This window comes from Panulirus ornatus, chromosome 35 (genome assembly GCF_036320965.1).
Source record: "Panulirus ornatus isolate Po-2019 chromosome 35, ASM3632096v1, whole genome shotgun sequence".
Classification (NCBI taxonomy): Eukaryota; Metazoa; Arthropoda; class Malacostraca; order Decapoda; family Palinuridae; genus Panulirus; species Panulirus ornatus.
The window spans coordinates 10971057-10987900 of NC_092258.1; the positions used below are offsets into that span (position 1 = coordinate 10971057).

The 16844-nt window shown below is 42.0% G+C and overlaps 1 protein-coding gene across 1 annotated transcript in view; it reads left to right on the forward strand.

Annotated features, from left to right (window-relative positions):
• The window catches only part of LOC139760136 (alpha-1,3-mannosyl-glycoprotein 4-beta-N-acetylglucosaminyltransferase A-like), a 127084-nt gene extending 113316 nt beyond the window's left edge, over window positions 1-13768 (forward strand). The window contains 1 exon segment of the mRNA XM_071683025.1: window positions 12677-13768. Coding sequence (XP_071539126.1) covers window positions 12677-12706 — 30 coding nt within the window. The 3' untranslated portion in view covers window positions 12707-13768.
• Window positions 13769-16844: the final 3076 nt, after the last annotated feature.

Genomic DNA, 16844 nt, shown 5'->3' on the forward strand with positions numbered 1-16844 from the left:
GTTCAGTAATTTTTACATGTACTCTACATTGAACTTACTTCCCAGACATCTTAACATCTTGTTCATGTACTTGCATTCTTTAAGATCCATCTGTTGTGATTTTTGTCTTGATAAGCGAGATCGAATGCTAGCTTAGGATGCCTTTTGCAAGTTCGTACTATTAGCTTGGTTATCCCTCCATGATTACTCTAGGTCTGTAGTAGTACATGCTAATGAAGACCTTGCCTTAGTTTTTAACGATAATGTTAGACTATGTTCTTCCTGTAACTTATCCCTTTCTTCCACTGGTCATCTGTACATCCTTTACGAACCATGTAATTTGTTCCAAGTGCACCTTTGGCCTCATTTTGTTTATAACCCATATAACTACTCTTGTGTTAGGTTTGCAAGAAGGTTTTCAACAAACCACCAGAAAAGTTGTATGCAAACTCTGGGAAGGCTTTTGCATCCTTTATCATCCTCCTTTAATTAACAGCTTACTTCTCTCAATATCAATATTAATTGAGAAGAATCTCATGATCTTGCAAGATTTTTCTTCTTTTGCCAAGATATGGTGTCATGAGGAATTATTTTCTCCCTTTCTTTCCCAGTCTCCTTTTCTCCATGTTTATTGAGTCCAGTAGATCACACAGAACTAAGATGAAATGAATGTAGTTCTATCTTAACAGTCTAAATAGGGCATGTGTAGGTGCAAGCTGGATACAGTAAGTGATTTTTTGGAGTATTGATTATTCGGTATAACTTTTTTTGTAAATAGTTAATTATACCATCTTTTTTTCACAGGTTTAAAGAATGTTTTCTCTTGATATAATAATAGAAGCATGACTCTTTTCTGTTTTAAAAGTTACTGGGCCTCAGCAGAGAATGTATAGTGGTAAGAAAATTCCATATTGGTAGCATATTACCATAGACAAGATGGTTAAATGCTATTCACTTTTGTACTGGTTAGCATCACTGAAGAGACAGACAATAGAGTGTACCTTCTGTCCATGCTTTTCCATTTTTTTCATTCTTTAAGTAAATGTCCTGAAACATTTTCGTTTTTTCTGCTCAGAGGGTGTGTTTGAAATGGTTTGGACACATGGAGAGAATAAGTGAGGAAAGATTGACAAAGAAGATATACGTGTCAGAGGTGGAGGAAACAAGGATAAGCGGGAGACTAAATTGGGGGTGGAAGGATGGAATGAAAAAGATTTTGAGTAATTGGGCCCTGAACATACAGGAGGGTGAAAGGCATGTGAGGAATAGAGTGAATTGGAACGATGTGGTATAATGGGGTTGACGTGCTGTCGATGGGTTGAACCAGGGCATGTGAAGTGTCTGGGGTAAACCATGGAAAGGTCTGTGGGACATGGATGTGGAAAGGGAGCTGTGGTTTTGGTGCATTACACATGACAGCTAGAAACCGAGTGTGAATGAATATGGCCTTTTTGGCTTTTCCTGGAGCTACCTTCCTGGAGGGATGGGGGATGTTTCCTGTGTAGCAGGGTGGCAACAGGAATGGATGAAGGGAGCAAGTATGAATATGTACCTGTGTATATATGTATGCATACATTGGAATGTATATGTGTGTGTATGGGCATACTTGTATTTGTATGTGTATATGATTGGTTGGGCCATTCTACGTCTGTTTCCTCGCGCTACCTCACCGATGTGGGAAACAGCGGGAGCAAATGGGAACTTCAGCGAAGGGCGCTAATGGGGAGGTGATAACAAGTAGTGGTGATGTGAGAAGGAGATGGAGTGAGTATTTTGAAGGTTTGTTGAATGTGTTTGATGATAGAGTGGCAGATATAGGGTGTCTTGGTCGAGGTGGTGTGCAAAGTGAGAGGGTTGGGGAAAATGATTTGGTAAACAGAGAAGAGGTAGTAAAAGCTTTGCGGAAGATGAAAGCCGGCAAGGCAGCAGGTTTGGATGGTATTCCAGTGGAATTTATTAAAAAAGGGGGTGACTGTATTGTTGACTGGTTGGTAAGGTTATTTAATGTATGTATGACTCATGGTGAGGTGCCTGAGGATTGGCGGAATGCGTGCATAGTGCCATTGTACAAAGGCAAAGGGGATAAGAGTGAGTGCTCAAATTACAGAGGTATAAGTTTGTTGAGTTGAGTATTCCTGGTAAATTATATGGGAGGGTATTGATTGAGAGGGTGAAGGCATGTACAGAGCATCAGATTGGGGAAGAGCAGTGTGGTTTCAGAAGTGGTAGAGGATGTGTGGATCAGGTGTTTGCTTTGAAGAATGTATGTGAGAAATACTTAGAAAAGCAAATGGATTTGTATGTAGCATTTATGGATCTGGAGAAGGCATATGATAAGAGTTGATAGAGATGCTCTGTGGAAGGTATTAAGAATATATGGTGTGGATGGCAAGTTGTTAGAAGCAGTGAAAAGTTTTTATCGAGGATGTAAAGCATGTGTACGTGTAGGAAGAGAGGAAAGTGATTGGTTCTCAGTGAATGTAGGTTTGCGGCAGGGGTGTGTGATGTCTCCATGGTTGTTTAATTTGTTTATGGATGGAGTTGTGAGGGAGGTGAATGCAAGAGTTTTGGAAAGAGGGGCAAGAATGAAGTCTGTTGTGGATGAGAGAGCTTGGGAAGTGAGTCAGTTGTTGTTCGCTGATGATACAGCGCTGGTGGCTGATTCATGTGAGAAACTGCAGAAGCTGGTGACTGAGTTTGATAAAGTGTGTGAAAGAAGAAAGTTAAGAGTAAATGTGAATAAGAGCAAGGTTACTAGGTACAGTAGGGTTGAGGGTCAAGTCAATTGGGAGGTAAGTTTGAATGGAGAAAAACTGGAGGAAGTAAAGTGTTTTAGATATCTGTTAGTGGATCTGGCAGCGGATGGAACCATGGAAGTGGAAGTGAATCATAGGGTGGGGGAGGGGGTGAAAATCCTGGGAGCCTTGAAGAATACATGTGGAAGTCGAGAACATTATCTCGGAAAGCAAAAATGGGTATGTTTGAAGGAATAGTGGTTCCAACAATGTTGTATGGTTGTGAGGCGTGGGCTATGGATAGAGTTGTGCGCAGGAGGATGGATGTGCTGGAAATGAGATGTTTGAGGACAATATGTGGTGTGAGGTGGTTTGATCGAGTAAGTAATGTAAGGGTAAGAGAGATGTGTGGAAATAAAAAGAGCGTGGTTGAGAGAGCAGAAGAGGGTGTTTTGAAATGGTTTGGGCACATGTAGAGAATGAGTAAGGAAAGATTGACCAAGAGGATATATGTGTCGGAGGTGGAGGGAACGAGGAGAAGTGGGAGACCAAATTGGAGGTGGAAAGATGGAGTGAAAAAGATTTTGAATGATCGGGGCCTGAACATGCAGGAGGGTGAAAGGCGAGCAAGGAATAGAGTGAATTGGATCGATGTGGTATACCGGGGTTGACGTGCTGTCAGTGGATTGAATCAGGGCATGTGAAGCGTCTGGGGTAAACCATGGAAAGCTGTGTGGGGCCTGGATGTGGAAAGGGAGCTGTGGTTTCGGGCATTATTGCATGACAGCTAGAGACTGAGTGTGAACGAATGAGGCCTTTGTTGTCTTTTCCTAGCGCTACCCCGCACACATGAGGGGGGAGGGGGATGGTATTCCATGTGTGGCGAGGTGGCGATGGGAATGAATAAAGGCAGACAGTGTGAATTGTGTGCATGGGTATATATGTATGTGTCTGTGTGTGTATATATGTGTGTACATTGAGATGTATAGGCATGTATATTTGCGTGTGTGGTCGTGTGTGTATATACATGTGTATGGGGGTGGGTTGGGCCATTTCTTTCGTCTGTTTCCTTGCACTACCTCACAAACGCAGGAGACAGCGACAAAGCAAAATAAATATAAATAAATATATATATATATATTTATTTATTTATTTATTTTGCTTTGTCGCTGTCTCCCACGTTTGCGAGGTAGCGCAAGGAAACAGACGAAGGAAATGGCACAACCCACCCCAATACACAATGTACACACACACACACACGCCCACACAGGCAAATATACATACCTATACATCTCAATGTACACATATATATACACACACAGACACATACATATATACCCATGCACACAATTCACACTGCCTGCCCCTATTCATTCCCATCGCCACCACGCCACACATGGAATACCATCCCCCTCCCCCCTCATGTGTGCGAGGTAGCACTAGGAAAAGACAACAAACGCCCATTCGTTCACACTCAGTCTCCAGCTGTCACGCAATAATGCTCGAAACCACAGCTCCCTTTCCACATCCAGGCCCCACACAACTTTCCATGATTTACCCCAGATGCTTCACATACCCTGATTCAATCCACTGACAGCATGTCAACCCTGGTATACCACATCAATCCAATTCACTCTATTCCTTGCCCGCCTTTCACCCTCCTGCATGTTCAGGCCCCGATCACTCAAAATCTTTTTCACTCCATCTTTCCACCTCCAATTTGGTCTCCCACTTCTCCTCGTTCCCTCCACCTCCGACACATATATCCTCTTGGTCAATCTTTCCTCACTCATTCTCTCCATGTGCCCAAACCATTTCAAAACACCCTCTTCTGCTCTCTCAACCACGCTCTTTTTATTTCCACACATCACTCTTACCCTTACGTTACTTACTCGATCAAACCACCTCACACCACACATTGTCCTCAAACATCTCATTTCCAGCACATCCACCCTCCTGCACACAACTCTATCCACAGCCCACGCTTCACAACCATACAACATTGTTGGAACCACTATTCCTTCAAACATACCCATTTTTGCTTTCTGAGATAATGTTCTCGACTTCCACACATTCTTCAAGGCTCCCAGGATTTTCGCCCCCTCCTCCTCCCTATGATTCACTTCCGCTTCCATGGTTCCATCCGCTGCCAGATCCACTAACAGATATCTAAAACACTTTACTTCCTCCAGTTTTTCTCCATTCAAACTTACCTCCCAATTGACTTGACCCTCAACCCTACTGTACCTAATAACCTTGCTCTTATTCACATTTACTCTTAACTTTCTTCTTTCACACACTTTACCAAACTCAGTCACCAGCTTCTGCAGTTTCTTACATGAATCAGCCACCAGCGCTGTATCATCAGCGAATAACAACTGACTCACTTCCCAAGCTCTCTCATCCACAACAGACTTCATACTTGTCCCTCTTTCCAAAACTCTTGCATTCACCTCCCTAACAACCCCATCCATAAACAAATTAAACAACCATGGAGACATCACACACCCCTGCCGCAAACCTACATTCATTGAGAACCAATCACTTTCCTCTCTTCCTACATGTACACATGCCTTACATCCTCGATAAAAATTTTCATTGCTTCTAACAACTTGCCTCCCACACCATATATTCTTAATACCTTCCACAGAGCATCTCTATCAACTCTATCATATGCCTTCTCCAGATCCATAAATGCTACATACAAATCCATTTGCTTTTCTAAGTATTTCTCACATACATTCTTCAAAGCAAACACCTGATCCACACATCCTCTACCACTTCTGAAACCACACTGCTCTTCCCCAATCTGATGCTCTGTACATGCCTTCACCCTCTCAATCAATACCCTCCCATATAATTTACCAGGAATACTCAACTCAACAAACTTATACCTCTGTAATTTGAGCACTCACTCTTATCCCCTTTGCCTTTGTACAATGGCACTATGCACGCATTCCGCCAATCCTCAGGCACCTCACCATGAGTCATACATACATTAAATAACCTTACCAACCAGTCAACAATACAGTCACCCCCTTTTTTAATAAATTCCACTGCAATACCATCCAAACCTGCTGCCTTGCCAGCTTTCATCTTCCGCAAAGCTTTTACTACCTCTTCTCTGTTTACCAAATCATTTTCCCTAACCCTCTCACTTTGCACACCACCTCGACCAAAACACCCTATATCTGCCACTCTATCATCAAACAGACTCAACAAACCTTCAAAATACTCACTCCATCTCCTTCTCACTTCAACACTACTTGTTATCACTTCCCCATTAGCGCCCTTCACTGAAGTTCCCATTTGCTCCCTGGAGATAGGGGAGAAAAAATACTTCCCATGTATTCCCTGCATGACGTAGGTGACTAAAAGGGAAGGGAGCGGAGGGGCTGGAAATCTCCCCTCTCATTTTTAGTTTTCCTAAAGAAGGAACAAAGGAGTGGGCCAAGTGAGGATATTCCCTCAAAGGCTCAGTCTTCTGTTCTTAACGCTACCTCACTAACGCAGGAAATGGCAAATAGTAAAATTTTTTTTTTTTTTTTCTTTTTTGCTTTGTCGCTGTCTCCCGCGTTTGCAAGGTAGCGCAAGGAAACAGACGAAAGAAATGGCCAACCCACCCCCATACACATGTATATACATACGTCCACACACGCAAAATATACATACCTACACAGCTTTCCATGGTTTACCCCAGACGCTTCACATGCCCCGATTCAATCCACTGACAGCACGTCAACCCCGGTACACCACATCGCTCCAATTCACTCTATTCCTTGCCCTCCTTTCACCCTCCTGCATGTTCAGGCCCCGATCACACAAAATCTTTTTCACTCCATCTTTCCACCTCCAATTTGGTCTCCCTCTTCTCCTCGTTCCCTCCACCTCCGACACATATATCCTCTTGGTCAATCTTTCCTCACTCATTCTCTCCATGTGCCCAAACCATTTCAAAACACCCTCTTCTGCTCTCTCACCCACGCTCTTTTTATTTCCACACATCTCTCTTACCCTTACGTTACTTACTCGATCAAACCACCTCACACCACACATTGTCCTCAAACATCTCATTTCCAGCACATCCATCCTCCTGCACACAACTCTATCCATAGCCCACACCTCGCAACCATACAACATTGTTGGAACCACTATTCCTTCAAACATACTCATTTTTGCTTTCCGAGATAATGCTCTCGACTTCCACACATTCTTCAAGGCTCCCAGAATTTTTGACCCCTCCCCCATCCTATGATCCACTTCCGCTTCCATGGTTCCATCCGCTGCCAGATCCACTCCCAGATATCTAAAACACTTCACTTCCTCCAGTTTTTCTCCATTCAAACTCACCTCCCAATTGACTTGACCCTCAACCCTACTGTACCTAATAACCTTGCTCTTATTCACATTTACTCTTAACTTTCTTCTTTCACACACTTTACCAAACTCAGTCACCAGCTTCTGCAGTTTCTCACATGAATCAGCCACCAGCGCTGTATCATCAGCGAACAACAACTGACTCACTTCCCAAGCTCTCTCATCCCCAACAGACTTCATACTTGCCCCTCTTTCCAAAACTCTTGCATTCACCTCCCTAACAACCCCATCCATAAACAAATTAAACAACCATGGAGACATCACACACCCCTGCCGCAAACCTACATTCACTGAGAACCAATCACTTTCCTCTCTTCCTACACGTACACATGCCTTACATCCTCGATAAAAACTTTTCACTGCCTCTAACAACTTATATATATATATATATATATATATATATATATATATATATATATATCATTTCCAGCACATCCATCCTCCTGCGCACAACTCTATCCATAGCCCATGCCTCGCAACCATACAACATTGTTGAACCACTATTCCTTCAAGCATACCCATTTTTCCTTTCCGAGATAACAACCTCGCCTTCCACACATTCTTCAACACTCCTAGAACCTTCGGCCCTTCCCCCAGTGTGACTCACTTCTGCTTCCATGGTTCCGTCTGCTGCTAAATCCACTCCCAGATATCTAAAACACTTCACTTCCTCTAGTCTTTCTCCATTCAAATTTACCTCCCAATTTAACTTGTCCCTCAGCCCTACTGAACCTAATAGCCTTGCTCTTATTCACATTTACTTTCAGCTTTCTTCTTTCACACACTTTACCAAACTCAGTCACAAACTTCAGTTTCTCACCCAAATCAGCCACCAGCACTGTATCATCAGCGAACAACTGACTCACTTCCCGAGCCCTCTCATCCACAACAGATTGCATACTTACCCCTCTTTCCAAAACTCTTGCATTCACCTCCTTAACAACACCCATCCATAAACAAATTAAACAACCATGGAGACATCACACACCCCAGCCACAAACCGACATTCACTGGGGACCATTCGATTTCCTCTCTTCCTACTGGTACATATATCTTACAACCTCAATAAAAACATTTCGCTGCTTATAGCAACTTACCTCTCACACCATATACTCCTAATACCTTCCACAGAGCATCTCTATCAACTCTATCATATGCCATCTCCAGATCCATAACTGCTACATACAAATCCATTTGTTTTTCTAAATATTTCTCACATACATTGTTCAAAGGAAACACCTGATCCACACATCCTCTACCACTTCTGAAACCACACTGCTTTTCCCCAAGCTGATGCTCTGTACACTGTACATACCTTGACCCTCTCAATCAATTTACTTTATCTATTTTATTAATCTTTGTCGCTGTCTCCTGCACTAGCGAGGTAGCGCAAGGAAACAGACGAAAGAATGGCCCAACCCACCCACATACACATGCTTATACATACACGTCCACACACACACATGTACATACCTATACATTTCAATGTATCCATACATATGCATACACAGACATATACATATATACACATGTACATAATTCATACTTACTGCCTTCATTCATTCCCATAACCACCCCGCCACACATGAAATGACAACCCCCTCCCCTGCATGCGCGTAAGGTAGTACTAGGAAAAGACAACAAAGGCCGCTTTCTTTCACACTCAGTCTCTAACTGTCATGCATAATGCACTGGAGCCACAGCTCTCTTAATCAACACCCTCCCATATAATTTCCCAGGAATACTCAACAAACTTATACCTCTGTAATTTAACCACTCACCTTCATCCCCTTTGCCTTTGTACATTGGCACTTTGCATGCATTCTGCCAATCCTCAGGCACTTTGCCATGAACCATACATACTTTGAATATCCTCACCAACAACACAGTCACCCCCTTTTTGTCAATGAATTCCACTGCAATACCATTTAAACCCATTGGCTTTCATCTTCCGCAAAGCTTTCGCAACCTCTTCTTTGTTTACCAAACTATATATATATTTATTTATTTATGTTTATTTTGCTTTGTCGCTGTCTCCCGCGTTTGCGAGGTAGCGCAAGGAAACAGACGAAAGAAATGGCCCAACCCACCCCCATACACATGTATATACATACACGTCCACACACGCAAATATACATACCTATACATCTCAATGTACACATATATATACACACACAAACACATACATATATACCCATGCACACAATTCACACTGTCTACCTTTATTCATTCCCATCACCACCTCGCCACACAATGGAATACCATCCCCCTCCCCCCTCATGTGTGCGAGGTAGCGCTAGGAAAAGACAACAAAGGCCCCATTCGTTCACACTCAGTCTCTAGCTGTCATGCAATAATGCCCGAAACCACAGCTCCCTTTCCACATCCAGGACCCACACAATTTTCCATGGTTTACCCCAGATGCTTCACATGCCCTGATTCAATCCACTGACAGCACGTCAACCCCGGTATACCACATCGATCCAATTCACTCTATTCCTTGCCCGCCTTTCACCCTCCTGCATGTTCAGGCCCCGATCACTCAAAATCTTTTTCACTCCATCTTTCCACCTCCAATTTGGTCTCCCACTTCTCGTTCCCTCCACCTCCGACACATATATCCTCTTGGTCAATCTTTCCTCACTCATTCTCTCCATGTGTCCAAACCATTTCAAAACACCCTTTTCTGCTCTCTCAACCACGCTCTTTTTATTTCCACACATCTCTCTTACCCTTACATTACTTACTCGATCAAACCACCTCACACCACACATTGTCCTCAAACATCTCATTTCCAGCACATCCACCCTCCTGCGCACAACTCTATCCATAGCCCATGCCTCGCAACCATACAACATTGTTGGAACCACTATTCCTTCAAACATACCCATTTTTGCTTTCCGAGATAATGTTCTCGACTTTCAAACATTCTTCAAGGCTCCCAGGATTTTCGCCCCCTCCCCCACCCTATGATTCAATTCCGCTTCCATGGTTCCATCCGCTGCCAGATCCACTCCCAGATATCTAAAACACTTTACTTCCTCCAGTTTTTCTCCATTCAAACCTACCTCCCAATTGACTTGACCCTCAACCCTACTGTACCTAATAACCTTCCTCTTATTCACATTTACTCTTAACTTTCTTCTTTCACACACTTTACCAAACTCAGTCACCAGCTTCTGCAGTTTCTCACATGAATCAGCCATCAGCGCTGTATCATCAGCGACAGGAGGTCAAGAGAAAGGTGCAAGAGGTGAAAAAAAGGGCAAATGAGAGTTGGGGTGAGAGAGTATCATTAAATTTTAGGGAGAATAAAAAGATGTTCTGGAAGGAGGTAAATAAAGTGCGTAAGACAAGGGAGCAAATTGGAACTTCAGTGAAGGGCGCTAATGGGGAGATGATAACAAGTAGTGTTGATGTGAGAAGGAGATGGAGTGAGTATTTTGAAAGTTTGTTGAATGTGTTTGATGATAAAGTGGCAGATATAGGGTGTTTTGGTTGAGGTGGTGTGCAAAGTGAGACGGTTAGGGAAAATGATTTGGTAAACAGAGAAGAGGTAGTAAAAGCTTTGCGGAAGATGAAAGCCAGCAAGGCAGCAGGTTTGGATGGTATTGCAGTGGAATCTATTAAAAAAGGGGGTGACTGTATTGTTGACTAGTTGGTAAGGTTATTTAATGTATGTATGACTCATGGTGAGGTGCCTGAGGATTGGCGGAATGCGTGCATAGTGCCATTGTACAAAGGCAAAGGGGACAAAGGTGAGTGCTCAAATTACAGAGGTATAAGTTTGTTGAGTATTCCTGGTAAATTATATGGGAGGGTATTGATTGAGAGGGTGAAGGCATGTACAGAGCATCAGATTGGGGAAGAGCAGTGTGGTTTCAGAAGTGGTATAGGATGTGTGGATCAGGTGTTTGCTTTGAAGAATGTATGTGAGAAATACTTAGAAAAGCAAATGGATTTGTATGTAGCATTTATGGATCTGGAGAAGACATATGATAGAGTTGATAGAGATGCTCTTTGGAAGGTATTAAGAATATATGGTGTGGGAGGCAAGTTGTTAGAAGCAGTGAAAAGATTTTATCGAGGATGTAAGGCATGTGTATGTGTAGGAAGAGAGGAAAGTGATTGGTTCTCAGTGAATGTAGGTTTGCAGCAGGGGTGTGTGATGTCTCCATGGGTGTTTAATTTGTTTATGGATGGGGTTGTTAGGGAGGTGAATGCAACAGTTTTGGAAAGAGGGGCAAGTATGCAGTCTGTTGTGGATGAGAGAGCTTGGGAAGTGAGTCAGTTGTTGTTCGCTGATGATACAGCACTGGTGGCTGATTCATATGAGAAACTGCAGAAGCTGGTGACTGAGCTTGGTAAAGTGTGTGAAAGAAGAAAGTTGAGAGTAAATGTGAATCAGAGCAAGGTTATTAGGTACAGTAAGGTTGAGGGTCAAGTCAATTGGGAGGTAAGTTTGAATGAAGAAAAACTGGAGGAAGTGAAATGTTTTAGATATCTGGGAGTGGATTTGGCAGCGGATGGAACCATGGTAGTGGAAGTGAATCATAGGGTGGGGAAGGTGGCGAAAATTCTGGGAGCCTTGAAGAATGTGTGGAATTCGAGAACATTATCTCGGAGAGCAAAAATGGGTATGTTTGAAGGAAAAGTGGTTCCAACAATGTTGTATGGTTGCGAGGCGTGGTCTATGAATAGAGTTGTGCAGAGGAGGGTGGATGTGCTGAAAATGAGACGTTTGAGAACAATATGTGGTGAGAGGTGGTTTGATCAAGTAAGTAATAATAGGGTAAGAGAGATGTGTGGTAATAAAAAGAGTGTGGTTGAGAGAGCAGAAGAGGGTGTTTTGAAATGGTTTGGCCACATGGAGAGAATGAGTGAGGAAAGATTGACCGAGGGGATATATGTGTCAGAGGTGGAGGGAACGAGGAGAAGTGGGAGACCAAATTGGAGGTGGAAAGATGGAGTGAAAAGGATTTTGAGTGATCGGGGCCTGAACATGCAGGAGGGTGAAAGGCGTGCAAGGAATAGAGTGAATTGGAACGATGTGGTATACCGAGGTCGACGTGCTGTCAATGGATTGAACCAGGGCATGTGAAGTGTCTGGGGTAAACCATGGAAAGTTCTGTGGGGCCTGGATGTGGAAAGGGAGCTGTGGTTTCGGTGCATTATTACATGACAGCTAGAGACCGAGTGTGAACGAATGTGGCCTTTGTTTGTCTTTTTCTAGCGCGACCTCGCACCCATGAGAGGGGGAAGGGGGTTGTTATTTCATGTGTGGCGAGGTGGCCATGGGAATGAATAAAGGCAGACAGTATGAATTATGTACATGTGTATATATGTATATGTCTGTGTGTATATATATGTATACATTGAGATGTATGGGTATGTATATTTGCGTGTGTGGACGTTAGTGTATATACATGTGTATGTGGGTGAGTTGGGCCATTCTTTCGTCTGTTTGCTTGCGCTACCTCGCTAACGCGGGAGACAGCGACAAAGCAAAATAAGTAAATATAAATAAACAAATAATCAATTTAATAATTGTGTTTATTATTAAGTGAATTCATTTTTTCCTCCAGATACACATTGAAACTCAAGACTCTAGGTGACCCGACGCCTTGCTGGCATTCACCCTCTGGTGCCAGTGTCACAGCGTGTCATGCCAGCAGTGACTAAGGCTCCTCCCTTCTCAACAACTTAAACTTAGCCAATACTTCAGTACCCTTGTTATCCAGGAGATTTTTTATGAGATTTCATATCACTGTATAGCTGTCACTTTTATTGACTGATTCTGAAAATTCATGAATCAAACAATTTCTTAATGTTTCTGGATAATGCTGGTTTGAATGTATTGAATAAGATATGTGATGTGAATGTGAATTTTCTCAGGTTATCAGGATTTTGTCAATAGTTGTTAATAACAAGAAAATATTTTCATAGGAGTGAATGCTGTTATGTAGATCCCTTACACTGCACTGTTGCACCTTAAAGAATTTTATATAAAATGTAAATGAAAACACAAGGCATCATATTAGAATCTTGCTGATTTTACAGTGCTGATGAATCATCACATTTGGTTGTGTAAAAGACAAGCAAGATAACAGGTAACTGCTGTGCAGCAAGACAATTTACTGGTTTAGCATGCATCCTTCATGAGGGGATTGAAATACATGTGAAAAAATGTAAAGAATGCTTGCATTAGTTCTTTGTATATTAAAAAAGATTTGTGTCCAATTAATAGCCCTGCGTTCTGCCATTACCATCATAATTTCATTCTAAACAAGCATTAGAATTAGCAGCCTTTTTAGACCTCATGGTATAAATGGACTGCGGTACTTTTCAATGTGAAGTTATGCAAGATAGCTTTATATCATATGAAGATAAATTTAGCTTCTCCCACTTTTTAAGCTTAATACAATTATTTATTCACATGTAATTCTACCATTTTTTCATCAGAGTCATTACATTGTTATTCATATTATTTATCACTAATTTTTTGTCTTATAATTTAACACAGCATGCTTTTATGAAGTAGATATTACAATGTTGACTAGAGGAGGATTTGTTATTATAAACTAAATTCAATGTGACCAGGAAAGTGTGGCATGTCATATACATAACTTAAAAGGCCTGTGTACTGTGATTATATGATAAATATTAGGTGCCCTGAACCTGTTATTTTCACCAACTAAAAATTTGATATGCAAGATTGATGAATGTGTCCTAAAATTGATATAAATAAGGATAGAGGAGACTTCTGGTGCAAGAGGGTAGGGTGTGTTTGTGGGGGTATGTATGCATGTTTCCTCATGCTGCCTCGCTAATGCGGAAAACAGCGATCAAGTAAATATTTTTGCTTATTTTATTTATATATATATATATATATATATATTATTATCTTATATTTTGCTTTGTTGCTGTCTCCTGCGTTAGCGAGGTAACACAAGGAAACAGATGAAAGAATGGCCCAACCCACCCATACACGTCCACACACGCAAATATACATACCTATACATCTTAACGTATATAGATATATATATATATATACACACAGACATATACATATATATACACATGTATATAATTCATACTGTCTGCCTTTATTCATTCCCATTGCCACCCCGCCACACATGAAATAACAACCCCCTCCCCCCACATGTGCGCAAGGTAGCGCTAGGAAAAGACGACAAAGGACACATTCATTCTCACACAGTCTCTAGCTGTCATGTATAATGCACTGAAACAACAGCACCCTTTCCACATCCAGGCCCCTCAGAACTTTCCATGGTTTACCCCAGATGCTTCACATGCCCTGGTTCAATCCATTGACAGCACGTCGACCCTGGTATACCACATCATTCCAATTCACTCTATTCCTTGCACACCTTTCACCCTCCTGCATGTTCAGGCCCCGATCACTCAAAATCTTTTTCACTCCATCTTTCCACCTCCAATTTGGTCTCCCACTTCTCGTTTCCTCCACCTCTGACACATATATCCTCTTTGTCAATCTTTCCTCACTCATTCTCTCCATGTGACCAAACCACCCTCTTCTGCTCTCTCAACCACACTCTTTTTATTACCACACATCTCTCTTACCCTATTATTACTTACTCGATCGAACCACCTCACACCACATATTGTCCTCAAATATCTCATTTCCAGCACATCCACCCTCCTCCGCACAACTCTATCTATAGCTACGCCTCGCAACTATGTAATATATATATATATATATATATATATATATATATATATATATATATGTGGAAGGTATTAAGAATATATATTAAGAATATATGGTGTGAGAGGCAAGTTGTTACAAGCAGTGAAAAGTTTTTATCGAGGATGTAAGGCATTTGTACGTGTAGGAAGAGAGGAAAGTGATTGGTTCTCAGTGAATGTAGGTTTGCGGCAGATGTGTGTGATGGTTGTTTAATTTATTTATAGATGGGGTTGTTAGGGAGGTGAATGCAGGAATTTTGGAAAGAGGGGCAAGTATGCAGTCTGTTGTGGATGAGAGAGCTTGGGAAGTGAGTCAGTTGTTGTTTGCTGATGACACAGGGCTGGTGGCTGATTCATGTAAGAAACTGCAGAAGCTCGTGACTGAGTTTGATAAAGTGTGTGAAAGAAGAAAGTTAAGAGTAAAGTGAATAAGAGCAAGGTTATTAGGTACAGTAGGGTTGAGGGTCAAGTCAATTGGGAGGTAAGTTTGAATGGAGAAAAACTGGAGGAAGTAAAGTGTTTTAGATATCTGGGAGTGGATCTGGCAGCGGATGGAACCACTGAAGTGGAAATGAATCATAGGGTGGGGGAGGGGGCGAAAATTCTGGGAGCCTTGAAGAATGTTTGAAAGTCGAGAACATTATCTCGGAAAGCAAAAATGGGTATGTTTGAAGGAACAGTGGTTCCAACAATGTTGTATGATTGCGAGGCATGGGCTATGGATACAGTTGTGTGCAGGAGGGTGGAAATGAGATGTTTGAGGACAATATGTGGTGTGAGGTGGTTTGATCGAGTAAGTAATGTAAGGGAAAGAGAGATGTGTGGAAATAAAAAGAGTGTGGTTGAGAGAGCAGAAGAGGGTGTTTTGAAATGGTTTGGTCACATGGAGAGAATGAGTGAGGAAAGATTGACCAAGAGGATATATGTGTCAGAGGTGGAGGGAACGAGGAGAAGTGAGAGACCAAACTGGGAGTGGAAAGATGGAGTGAAAAAGATTTTGAGTGATCAGAGCCTGAACATGTAGGAGGGTGAAAGGCGTGCAAGGAATAGAGTGAATTGGAACGATGTGGTATACCAGGGTCGACGTGCTGTCAGTGGATTGAACCAGGGCATGTGAAACGCCTGGGGTAAACCATGAAAAGTTCTGTGAGGCCTGGATGTGGAAAGGGAGCTGTGGTTTCGGTGCATTATTACATGACAGCTTGAGACTGAGTGTGAACGAATGGGGCCTTTGTTGTCCTTTCCTAGCACTACCTCGCACACATGAGGGGGAAGGGGGTTGTTATTCCATGTGTGGCGAGGTGGCGATGGAATAAATAAAGGCAGACAGTATGAATTATGTACATGTGTATATATGTATATGCCTGTGTGTGTAAGTATATGTGTACATTGAGATGTATAGGTATGTATATTTGCGTGTGTGGACGAGTACGTATATACATGTGTATGTGGGTGGGTTGGGCCATTCTTTTCTCTGTTTGCTTGCGCTACCTTGCTAATGCGGGAGACAGCGACAAAGCAAAAAAAATAAAAAAAAAAAGAAATATATATATATATATATATATATATATATATATATATATATATATATATATATATATATATATATATCCCTGGGGATAGGGGAGAAAGAATACTTCCCATGTATTCCTTGCATGCCGTACAAGGCGACTAAAAGGGGAGGGAGCAGGTGGCTGGAAATCCTCCCCTCTCATTTTTTTTAATTTTCCAAAAGAAGGAACAGAGAAGGGGGCCAGGTGAGGATATTCCCTTAAAGGTCCAGTCCTCTGTTCTCAACGCTACCTCGCTAACACGGGAAATGGCGAATAGTTTGAAAGAAAGAAAAAAGAATATATATATATATATATATATATAATTTACCAGGAATACTCAACAAACTTATACCTCTGTAATTTGAGCACTCACTCTTATCCCCTTTGCCTTTGTACAATGGCACTATGCACGCATTCCGCCAATCCTCAGGCACCTCACCATGAGTCATACATACATTAAATAACCTTA